We start from the raw sequence: 13,162 nt of genomic DNA, 5'->3' as shown, positions 1-13,162 counted from the left end.
TTCTTGACTGTTTTCTTTGCTGTGAAGAAGATTTTTAGATGCTAACCCATAACAAGGGAGGGTAGAGAAGTAAAAAATTTCACTGGATTAGACAAAGGGGAATGAAGGGAAGGGAGGGGGCATGGGAATAGGAAAGACAGTAGAATGAATTGGACATAACTTTCCTATGCTCACGTGCGAATGCATGACCAATGTAACTCCACCTCATGTACAACCCCAAGAAAGGGATAAAAATTGTAATGGACTGCACTCTATGTATGTGTAATATGTCAAAATACACCCTACTGTCATGTATATTTAAAACCAATAAATTAAAAAAGAGTTAATAATGACATCATTCACACTGATGGATCCAAAGTTAATACAACTACAAGAATCTTAGAGATTTAGGACTATAAAATTATTATATAAAATGCTCTCTTGAATTAGTTTCATTCTAGCCAGGCTATTAATTCTGGAACAGAAAACAGAAATCATTTTCAACCTTTTTTTGCCTACATCTCAGATAATTTTTTTAAAAAAGCTCTCAGCATATACTGTCAATAAATAACAAAACAACTGCACTCTCAGAGTTCCTTTATCAAAAGGTATTTCTAGTCAGGTGCAGCCAGTATATATTGTGATCCCATTTGTGAGGCTGAGGCAGGAGGACTGCTTGAGTCCAGGAATCTGAGACCTTAGTGAGATCCTGCCTCAGGGGCAAAATAAATAAGCAAAGAAGTAAGTAAGTAAGTAAATAAAAGACATTTCTACCATGGCTATCATGGCAGGTTCTTTTTCTTTTAAATTTATGTTACTTAAAGTGTTTCCAACTAAAGAAAATTGAGATCTCAACTTCCCAGCAATTTTCAGTGTGCCCTGTCTCCTAATATATAATCTGATAGATCAGAAGAGTTTTATATTATACATCTAACCAACTGACCAGACAACAATTACATCATAAAAGTGAAAACTTTCATCATTACCTCAAGCTACCCACCATTATAAAAATATCTGTTCCAGGATATGTGCTATTGGTAAGGTGACCATATAATGTACTACCCAAATCAGGGCTCTTTCGAAAATGAAAGTGGAAGACTATTGATTATTACAGGTAGAAAACAAGTACAACATATTACTGTCCTAGGCAAATTAGGAGTTTGGGTCATCACAGTTTTAAATCCTCAGACACCATCAGAACTTTTAGACACCCTCCATCAAAAAGATCCCTGACATATTAATGATTCATTAATCACACAATATTCTCATAACACTCATTACTACTTTGCACCAAAAATCTAAAATTTTACATTAAATAAAAGTTAAAGGTGAGGGCTGGGATGCAGCTCTGTGGTGAAGCACTTGCCTAGCATGTGTGAGGACCTGGGTTTGATCCCTAATACTGCAACAAAAATAAAATAAATAAAGGTGAATTACATAAAATTGCTTTGAGTAAACTGTTTCTAACCAAAAAAAGGTAATTTTTTTTAGTACAACATATAGCCTCATGCCATATTAATAGGTTTTGCTACAAAATGACTATAAAAATTGGACACAGAAACAAACAAAAATCAAAGCACAACAAAACTAGGTTTTCAGAGCATTTGGACATCTGGAACTGTAGGTAGGGCAATGAAAAAAAAAATCAGCAGTCAAGAGGATAACAAAGGATATTGGTATTTAATTTCAAGAAGTAAAGTCTGGAATTATCACCAAACAAAAATATAAAAGTAAATACTAAAAGTCCTAAGGTGATAAAAGTACCATGAAGCTGTGAAATCAAAGAAAAGAGATATTACAGTTGAAAGAAAAAAAAATATGTACATATAAACTAAGAATATCAAGGTGGAATGGTATTAAAGTTAAGGACATTTGTAGGCAAGTGACTATATGTGATATAAAGAATTCCTCCTTCGGGGTGAATTAAATGATGATGGGAGTCAATAGAGAGAATGACACAGCCATTAACAGGAAAAAAGAAAAAAAGCTTTCTAAACATCATAAAGATGAATTTCATCTGGTGAAATCAACCAATGTGGCAATGCAGAACTGCAACTCAATGGAAACCTACCACCTAACAGCAGGAACAAAACCTGGTCACTAGACTTCATATTAGAATAATATTCTTAAATGTCCCAGTATTTACCTATAATAATTTTGTTGTATACTCTTACATCTTCTGATCTTTTTTTATTATTTCATTTGTCCTGATTTATACAATCTCTTGGGATGTTTTTATTACCTGATGAAGCTATCACTAACTTTCAAAATTGAAAGTATTTAAAAAATTAATCTATAGGAAGGTTAGGTTTCTAGTATAATCTCTTTCCATCAGAGCTTATAGAAGTTATCTTGTGTATTCCATTTAACAGAGCTGTATAAAAGGCCACACATAAAAAAAGAAAGGCTCAGACCCTAAGTATCAAATATTTAAGAATATATGTGCTTTAAAAATACAGAACATTCCATTTCAGGAAGTTTTCCAGAATTCAATATTTAAATGAATTCAGAATTCCTCTAAAATGTATAAAACAAACACAACAGAAAGACCATAACACACATTATTGATCATTCATTCTAGAATTAAAAATCCTAGTGTTGACAGTACCAATAATGATGTTCTTTATATCAAAGATAAAAAGGCTCCCATGCATACCTTACAGATTTTTGCTTACTAAGGTGTTTCTAAATGGGAATCAATATGATACAACAGAACAAATGTTCTTTAGCTCCCTTAATCGGTACATCATTTTAGGTGTAAACAGCTCTAACAAATATCATTTACTGTAGAGTCTTATACTACCAAAAACTATTTCAAACTAAAATTTCTACAAAACTAACTCTGGAATATAGATTTTTAAAAACTTTTACTTCTGAATTAAACTGTGAGAGAAATAATAAGAGATTTATTATTTTTTATAGCTTTGGAACAGTAAATGTATATATTTATAGATATATATTTACTATATATACAGTAAGTATATATTTTTATAAATATAAATACATATAACAATAAATATATATACATAATTGTTTATTTGAAATACAACTCATTTTACTCAACCACACAGTTCTAAGATGATTTCTCCCATTTTTTTAGATTCCACATTTCTCTAAGTGGGTCTAACAATCTCCAACTACATATAGTTGTCTAATAAAAACAGTCATTTTATATTTAAAAATTCCAAAAGAGTAAGATTTTTTTAAATGTTACAAAACTATCTATGATGATTATATTTTCTTCTATCCATTTATTTTTCTATTTTTTAATCAATTCATCCACCTGGGATATAAACATACAGTCATGTACCACATACCAAGTTTGGTTCCACAGTGGATCACACACACGATAGTGGTCCCATAAGATTATATTGCCTTGTAATAGTGGTAGCTGTCTTAGTTTGTGTTTAAGATAATTCTATGATATTCATACAACATAAATAGTCAAATAATAATTTATCAGAATGTATACACACTGTTAAAGAATACACAATTTGCATATATCTCAACAACAATTAGCGTGTGTCTACTACCAGGCAATGATAAGAAAGTAGATTTGAAATCAACACTTATTTGCTACTGGGTATTATTTCATCTTTTCTTATCCAATTTATGACTTTGTTTATTATATTTCTTAGTCATCTGTAAATATCTAACCCATTAGACACAAACACTTATGACAAAATTATAATCCTAGTGTGAACTTCAGGCTAGTAAACAAGGAGTGAGAAAATAAAAACCTAATAAAGATCAGGTAATAGGAATATTGAGATGAGAGAGCAATGCAATATTTATCATGCATTATTTCCTGGAGATTATTTAAATATAGCAAAAAGCTTAATAAAAAAAAATAACACTGAAAACTGCAATAAAAGAATTTCCTATACATCTTATTAAACATGTAAAGGTTAGTAATGGTTAAAATTTTTCACTACTATATAATAAAGAAAATGGTAGTCTAAAATACATTTCTGAAATACAAAAACCTTAGGTTTGAATTAATTTTGCATTTATGGAATAAAATGAAAATATTTCCAATTAAAGTTTAAAGAAAAGTCCATATTGAAATAGTAAATGTCTTGTTTTAGATAAATTTTACAAAAGAAAAAACATTTCGTTTATAAAAAATGTGGCTAGATTTAGAACAGGTTACATAACAGGATTAAATTAAACAAAAGGGAAAAAGAGATGGAGATGTAAGGCCTAGTTGTAAGATCATTCTTATATTAACAAAGGAATAAGAGGATCCATATATATATAGCCTTATGCCTGTAAGGTAAGCACTCTACCAACCAAGCTATATCCCCAGACCAATGTATATAAATCTTAAAAACAGGACTGGGCTTATAGCACTTGCTAGCATGGGTGAGGCACTGGGTTTGATCCTTAGCACCACATAAAAATATAAAGGTTATATTTTATTTAAAAAAAAAAAAAAACCATTAAAACTGTCACTTGACTAATAAAGGGAATACACAGAGTTCCTAAATTCATGGAACACTATTAGATAACCTGAAGGTATACTACGACTAGCATTTGTTAATAAATCTCTATTTGAAAAACTAAGAAATTTCAAATGAATACTCTGGGAAATTGACAAAACCATTTAATAGAGAAAAAGGAAAACAAGTTATAATTTTACAATTAATTTTCTCATATTTGGTTCATTATAAGATAGTTCTATGATAAAGGTATAAAGAAATTCTACCCCAAAACTTAGCACCATTATGAACAAGGAAAGAACTATTACAAAACAGAGGCAGAAATGAAAACACTAATGAGAATACCTAATTTTTGTTAGGTCAAAAGTATGAATATCTGATAAGCTCTTTTAAAGCTAAAATGACATTGAACTACAACATGATAAAAGGGACGTTATAATTCTGCTTAAATAGCATACAGTATACAAAAACAACTGCAAAACTTCATATTGTCAAGCCAAGAACAAAATAAAATTTAAGTGAAAACTCACAATTATTTAGTTGAGTGGGGGGAGAAAACAATACAGTAACATTTTTAAAAAGTAATTTATACTTTAAATAATAATGAATTATATGACTTGACAGAGATATAAACATGAAGAATGAATTTGGGAAACATTCACAACTTAATAAAATCACATTAGATGAAAATAATAACTGTTGTGGCTATTCTTATGTTAGATAAAATATAAGGTAACAATTAAAAGCTAAATATTATAGCTTGGTAAAAAGTTTGCTAAAATTAACAGGTCAAGAACACCTACCCCTTCATCAGCAATTTTCTGGGTTCCATGAATTTCATACAACTGTAGCTGTTTTTCAAACAGTTGGGCGATAGCTCTATGAACAAGCTCATATTGCTCCTATCAGGGAGACAGATGATTAAGGGAAAAGACATTTAAATAAAACAAGGCATTTATAAAAATGTAGTTTATAGAGTAAAACAAACAACTATACCTTTGTTTGCACTGCAGAGTGCCTTTGAGTTCTCATTTCTTGTATTAAATTAAATACATTAAATTCTTCTGGTATTTTCTAAAAGAAGGAATAATTATAAAATCTGGATTACTCCAAAACACAGTAAAAAAGACCAACTTTTCATACAGACCTTAGATACATTTATTTCATTTCTTTTCATATAGACATTAGACACAACTATTCACCATATATTAGACATGGAATGTGGCATTGTGGATACAAAGATAATATCCAGCCAAAGCATGATTACAATGTACTAGGAATAAAGAGTCTGTCATAAACTCTGATGGGTGGAGTGACAATTAAGATGGCTATGAAAATAAGGTTATTTCATAAAAAGTGAAGAAAATATACACAGGCACGGCAGTTTGAATATACAATTTACTTGGAGGACTGAGAATTTGATATGGACAAAAACTAAGATTAAAAGGAAGAGGAGAAGGTACTGAAAGGAACAGAGAAGATAATGTTCCTCAGGATCAAACTGTAAAAAATACACAATTTAGTCTTAACTCTACAGGCCAGCATCTCCTGAATCAGCAATGTAAGGACCAGCTAAAAGTACTAAGTAAACATACAGATTCAACACTTTTGTCTCTAGGGAATGATTATAAAACAGCCTACACAATTCCTTGTATATTTGGAAATGGAAGTACTGCCACAAGGCAATCCTAACATGAGCAGATCCAATACTCTGGAAATGTTTGTATTAAGGAAGATGACAGTCTAAATGGGAGAGAAACTAGTACAAGTTTATTGAAACATAGCTATTAAATATGCTGATCAACAAGGATATTCTGAGGTGATGAGGAAGACGGAAGAGTTGTGAATGTTTCCCAAATTCATTGCTAGAGAATCATTGTAGACATCAAAAAGAATTTTGGACAAATAATTAAGGCCTATGATTATTACATTTATGTTAAGCCAAATTCAATCAAATAAAGACTGATTTAAAAATGTTTAGGGGCCAGGGCTGGGACTCATGTGGTAGAACACTTGCCTGGAACATGTGAGGCACTGGGTTCAATCCTCAGTACCAAATAAAAGTAAATAAATAAAATAAAGGTATTGTGTTGGTCTACAACTAAAAAATATTTTTTAAAAAGTTTAAATGATCTGAACATCTCAAACTTTCTGAATAAACCTGAAATTTTGTGTGCTGGCATTCATTTAAATGCCTCTTCCCATTTCAGTTTTAATCTTTGACTTTAATGTTAAAATGACATAATTCTAGTTAACTTTTTCCTCCACTTAATAAATTTTAATTTGAGAACTAGTAAATGATTATAATTTTTAAAGAATATAAAAATAAACTCTAACACCACAGAGATGTTAAAGAAACTTTTTAAAACTTAAATTTTCCCTAACAAAAATTTTAAAAATGGGGGCTGGGGATGTGGCTCAAGTGGTAGAGTACTTGCATGCGTATGGCTGGGGTTCCATCCTCAGCACCACATACAAACAAAGATGTTGTGTCCGCCAAAAACTAAAAAATAAATACTAAAAAAAAATTCTTTCTCTCTCTCTCTCTTTTAAAAAAAAAATTTAAAAATGGAAAGACAGCACAGGAAAAAAAGCAGAAAAATAGAGGAAAAAGGAAAAGTGAAACTGTACTGACTCTATTTTAATGAAGATATAGAATGACATGCTCAAAGAAAGCCTAAAGCTACAGGATTAAAAATCTGTCCTGAATGCATAGAAAATGAACATAATATAGAAACAGCAAAAGCACCATATATATAAAATATGTGGTAATATGTTTTTTAAATCTATAATGAGGGTTGTGTCTTATCTATTTTTGTATCCTCCATAGCTTCATACACAATTTTTTGGAAATAGCAATGGCAGAAATAATCATAATTCCAACAATTAAAAACTAACAATAAACTCAAATCCCACAGCTCATAGAGGAGAGTCAGAATTTTAATCCAGGCAGTGTGGCTCCACTATTAGCATTCTTAACTACTCTACTATAATATCTCCAGTAGGCATAAATTTACTGAATACAGTACACTTATACCTAGAATAAATATAAAAAAGGCAATGAGAAGTCTGTATTAAGAAAAGTTAGACTGCAGTTTACATCATTAATGCAGTTATTCAACTCTCTTGTCCCATACATTACCCTCAAGGCAATATGAACTATTTATACCTTTTCATTATCTTTATTTTTTATTCTTATGTGGTAAAACTAATTCTGAAAAAGTACCATGTATAACCAAAATATATGCTATTTCTTAACATCATGTACATCCACAAGACTGGGATCCTAATTAAAATAAGATATATTCCATGCTTGTTAAATATATAAAAATAAATTCCATTGTCATGTATAACTAAAAAGAACAAATTTTAAAAATGGTCATTTACTGCAATTAATACTGTTTGAAAATCATAACAGATGGATATAATGCTACATAAAAAATTTTCTTACCCCAGCTTTTAGTAAATTCCACGTATAATCTATGGCACAAATGGCACCTGTTCTTCCACAGCCTGCACTAAGGATATAAAGTTTGAAAAAAAAATTGATTTTATGATAAAACAAATACAAAATACAGATGGGCATATGAACAGTCACAAACAAGAAATAATTTTAGAAGTGTATAAAATACTACTTATTTAGTAAAAAAACTACAGCTTAACAATGCATGCATGACATTTATAACATCAGTATTTATATTGTTTTAAAGCTTAATTCAAGAAACTTCTAAGAGTGACTCATAGAATACCTGTGAGCCTTTAGTTTAGAAATCTTATTCTAACTAAAAAAATCTTGTCTAGCTAAAAATATCCTTTAAATTTATTCTGTGTTCAAAATGGCTCTTGTGTTTTATAGTAGAGTAAGAAATAGTACATTTGACCTGAGAGAAGTAATGGCAAGATGACAAAATGCTGCAAGCCCTTAGAAATTAGTTTCAGTACAAGCAATGATTTTCCTAAAAGAACAAGAAAACTGATGTCAGCTCTCACTTCCTGAAGAATTAATGGGAGCTGGAGAGTATAAAGTAAAATAACCTCAGGCTTTTTAATTTAAAAAATTTTAGTGGTCTTTGTCTGTGGACCCCACCATTCTTTGGATTCATCTCCAGACTTCCTCTTTTATGCTTAGGAGGTCCAGGTTGCTGAGCTGTGCAGGTGCTGGCTAATCTCTAAGAGGCAGGCAAGGCACCAGGAAAGCCAGGAAATGAGGATGGTTTACTGTTTCAAAGATCAGCCTGCGGGGGAGGAGAAGATGGTAGAATAGCTCTAGGTGTATTCTCTAATCCCTCCAAAGCCCAGAAAGGAAGCAGTGAAAGAACAGTAGCCCAGAGAGTGATTTCATACTGGAAACAGCTAAGGACACAATGAGTGAAAGCATCAATACCTGGATATTCACTCAGTCCAGGGTCATATAGAACTTCAAAGAGAAAAGATTAAAAAAAAAAAAAAAGATCCTCTCCATGACACACAGTAAGAAAATGCCCAACAAACAAAATCAGGACAGAATTTTAAAAGTTGCGTGAGAAAATGGTAGGTTACGTTTAGAGGTAAGCCAATTTGAGTTTCAACTGATTCCTCAACCAGGAGGGCTTGGAATATACAAATCCCTGAAAGAAAACAGGTGCTAACCAAGATTACTAGATCCAGTAGAACTATTTTTTAAAAATATTTATTTTTTAGTTTTAGGTGGACACAATATCTTTATTTTACATTTATGTGGTGCTGAGAATCGAACCCAGTGCCTCACGTATGGTAGGTGAGCGTGCTACCACTTGAGCCATATCCCCATCCCAGTAGAACTATTTTTTAAAACTGAAGATGAAATAAAACCTTTCCATGATAAGCAGAAACAAAGAATTTATAACCACTAAGCTGGTAAAACATACTCCATGAAATATTTCATGGAGAAGAAATGAAAAATAAAAATGAAAACCAACCCAGGGATGCATCACAATAGAAAAACAGTTAAAGGAGAATCAAGAAATAGGAATTAGAGATAAATCAAAATGGAAGGAAATAAAAATCATCTCTTTATAACATGGAATATAAATGGTTTAAGCTCTTCAATCTAGGTATAGACTAGCAGGTTGGATTAAAAATAAGACCCAACCATATGTTGTTTACAAGAGACTCGCCTTACAGACAAATATATCCATAGACTAAAGGAGAAAGAACAGAAAAAGATAAACCTTGCAAATAATAGCCAGAAGCAAGCAGGTGTAGCTACTTTCATATCAGATAAAGTGGACTTCAAGCCAAAATCAATCAGAAGAGACAAAGGTCATTTCATATTGGTTAAGGGAACTATCCAACAAGATGTAATGAATGCAAATATTTATGCCCCATTACACCTCAAAGGACTAGAAAAAGAGTAACAAACTCATTCCAAAAGCAGAAGACAGGAAATAATTAAGATGAGAACTAAACTCATCCTAGGGATGCAAGGCTGGTTTAACACACACAAATCAATAAATGTAATACACCACATAAATAATGCTAAGGACAAGAAATATATGATCATTTCAATAGATGGAGAAAAAACATTCGACAAAGGCCAGCACTCATTCATGTTTAAAACACTAGGGAAACTGCAAATAGAAGAAACTTAACCTTAACAGTACAAAGGCTATATATATATATATGTGACTATCCCAAAGCAAACATCATACTGAACAGAGAAAAACTGAAAGCATGAGAAACAAAACAAGAATGTCCACTTTCACTACTCCTATTCAAAATATTCCTTCAAACTCTAGCCAGAACAATCAGATAAGGAAATTAAAGGGATACAAATAGGAAAAGAAGAAGTCAAATTATCTGTTTGCTAATGACATGATCCTATATTTAAAAGACCTAAAAACTCCATCAGAAGAAACTTAAAGCTGATAACTTTAGCAAAGTAGCAGGATATAAGATCAATATACATAAATCAATTGCTTTCCTACACTTCAATAATGAATCTGCTAAGAAAGAAATTAGGGAAATTATCCCATTCACAATAACCTAAATAAATAAATAAAATGCTTGTGAATAAAATCTAACTAAAGAGGAGAAAGACCTCTTCAATGAAAACTACAGAACACTGAAGAAAGAAACTGAAAATGAGTTGAGTGTAGTGGGTGCACGCCTGTAATCTCAGCTGCTTGGGAGGCTGAGGCAGGAGGATCGAAAGTTCAATGCCAGCCTCAACAACTTCATGAGGCCCTAAGCAGCTGTGAGATCCTCTCTCTAAATAAAAAAAAAAAAAAGGGCTGGAGATGTGGCTCAGTGGTTGAGTGCCCCAGGGTTCAATCCCCAGAATACCGCTCACCCAAAAAAGGAAAAAAATAAAGATGACCTTAGAAGATGGAAAGACCTTCCATGTTCCTGGATAGCAGAATTAGTAATATCAAAATGGTCATCCTACCAAAAACATTATATTGTCTGAGTGCAATTCCCATGAAAATACCAATGACATTTTTCACAGAACTAGAGGGGGGAAAAAAAGTTCTAAAATACATTTGGAAAAATAAGAGACCCAGAATAGTCAAAGCAACCCTGAGTAAAAAGATCGCTGTTGGAAGCATCAGAATACCAAAACTCAAATTATACTACAGAGATATAGTAATAAAAACCGCATGGCATTGACATAAAAAAAGACAAACACGAATGGAATAGAGGACACAAAAACAATCCACATAGATACAGTCATTTGATATACAAGGGAGCCAAAAACACACACCAGAGAAAAGATAGCCTTGTTAACAAATGGTGCTAGGAAAAACGGATATCCATGTATAGAAAAATGAAGTTAGATCTCTTTCTCTTTCTCCCCAACACAAAAAGACCTAGGAATTAGACCAGAAACTCTGCAAATGCTAGAGGAGGCACGTACCAATTTCCTTAACAAGCCTTCTAAAGCACAAGAAATAAAACAAAGAATCAGTAAGTAGGACAGCATCAAAAAGATTATGCACTCCAAAGGAAAAAATTAAAGAGTGTGAAGAGAGAGCACAGATCTTTGCCATCTACCTCTCAAACAGGGGGATAATATCCAGAATATATAAAAAACTCAAAAAAACTTAATACCCCCCCCAAAAAAATCCAAGAACAAACAAAAACCTAACTAGTAAATGGGAAAAAGAATTAAACAGACACTTTTCAAAAGAAGAAATACAAATGGCCAACAAATAGATTTTAGATTTTAAAAAATGTTCAACATCTCTTGCAATCAGGGAAATGCAAATTAAAACTAGAGATTTCACCTCACTCTAGTCAGAATGGCATTTATAAAAAATATGAATAATAAATGCTGTGAGGATGTTGGGAAAAAGGTATACTCATACATTGTTGGTAGGAACGCAAATTAGGACAACCTCTCTAGAAAGCAGCATGGAGATTCCTCAAAAAACTAGGAATGGTACCAATATATGACCCAGCTAATGCCATTCCTTGGTTTTTACCCACAAGAACTAAGATCAACATACTATAGTGACACAATTACATCAGAATTTATAGTCGTGCAATTCACAACAGCCAAGTTATGAAACCAGACTAGATATCATCTGAAAAAAAAAAGAAGAAAGAGATTATAGCATGTGCTGATAAATGATTGGAACTAAAGAATATCATGCCAAATGAAATAAGCTAGACTAAGAAAGTCAAGGGTTGACTATTTTCTCTCATATCAGAAGCTAAACCAAACTAAGGAAAAAGAAAAAGTTGGGGGATGAAGGGAAATCCATGAAAATCGATGAGAGATGTATGGGGAGTGAAGAGATGGAAATGGGGAGTGAAGACGGATGGAAAATGGGAGGAACAGTGGAGTAAAACTAACCAAACTTTCCTATGTACATTTATGAACATACTATCGTAAATCTTGCCTTTATGTACATCTCTATAAGGCATTAATTTAAAAAAAAACTATAAATAAATGGAAAACCAGTAGAGTTGAGGAAAAGGAACAGGATGAGAGGAGGGGAGGGATGGGGGAAGTTCTGAGACTAGAATTGGAGTAAATTATATTTCATACTTGTATAATTATGCCAAAATAAATCCCAATATTATACACAACTATAATACAGTAATGAAAAATTAAAAATGTAATTAATCTAAAAATAAAATAAAAACTACAAAAATACTTCAAAGCTTTTTAACTAGAAGAGGTATATATAATACACCTCACAAATGAAAAATCACTACAAGTAATTAGATATTACAGACATCATCGAAATAATTTCATAGTAAAGCTGTAGCATTAACAAATTTTTGAAGCTTTTATTAGTTTATTAAACACGTAACCTAAAAACTCCTGATAAGCAACTTTATAAGAAACAGTATGATTTTTAATACACTCTTAATAATAAAAGTCAGTAAAGAAATATAAATTTTTAAAAAATAGACTAAACAATAAACATGTAAGCTATTGTTTAAAACATCCAAAAAAGGATGTGGGCAGAAATTAATAGCAAATATTTAAGATTAAATATAAAGTAGTACACTCATAATATACTGCACTAAACAAGGGAACAAAAGATTGTCAATATTTTAGGATTAAACAATCATACAGATTCTTATGAGCTATGGGACAAAAATGCATTTGTAATTTCTCTGACTCTGCGCTCCCCCCAAAATTAAGTACTTCTTCCCAACTGAAATGCTTCCTTGCTCTCTGTTATAAACAGGATCAAGTATATTATCAACTGGAAAATAACCAGATTACAGTATAACCCAAAATATTTAATTAAGAATAATTAGTGGGC

General features: G+C 31.7%; 1 protein-coding gene across 4 annotated transcripts in view; it reads right to left on the bottom strand.

Annotated features, from left to right (window-relative positions):
• Ptpn12 (protein tyrosine phosphatase non-receptor type 12) overlaps positions 1-13,162 on the bottom strand; it is a 114,129-nt gene that overhangs the window by 27,661 nt on the left and 73,306 nt on the right. For all 4 annotated transcript variants that reach the window (XM_048786203.1, XM_048786204.1, XM_048786205.1 and 1 more), the window contains 3 exons: positions 7,873-7,939; positions 5,418-5,495; positions 5,225-5,323 (listed from right to left, as the gene is read on the bottom strand). In XM_048786203.1, the coding sequence (XP_048642160.1) occupies positions 5,225-5,323; positions 5,418-5,495; positions 7,873-7,939 (244 nt within the window). The remainder of the gene's footprint in view (positions 1-5,224; positions 5,324-5,417; positions 5,496-7,872; positions 7,940-13,162) is intronic.

The sequence above is a fragment of the Marmota marmota genome, unplaced genomic scaffold, assembly GCF_001458135.2.
Source record: "Marmota marmota marmota unplaced genomic scaffold, marMar, whole genome shotgun sequence".
In the NCBI taxonomy this organism is placed as follows: Eukaryota; Metazoa; Chordata; class Mammalia; order Rodentia; family Sciuridae; genus Marmota; species Marmota marmota.
The sequence above is the reverse complement of the archived record's forward strand: the minus strand, read 5'-3'. Positions and strand labels throughout refer to the sequence as shown.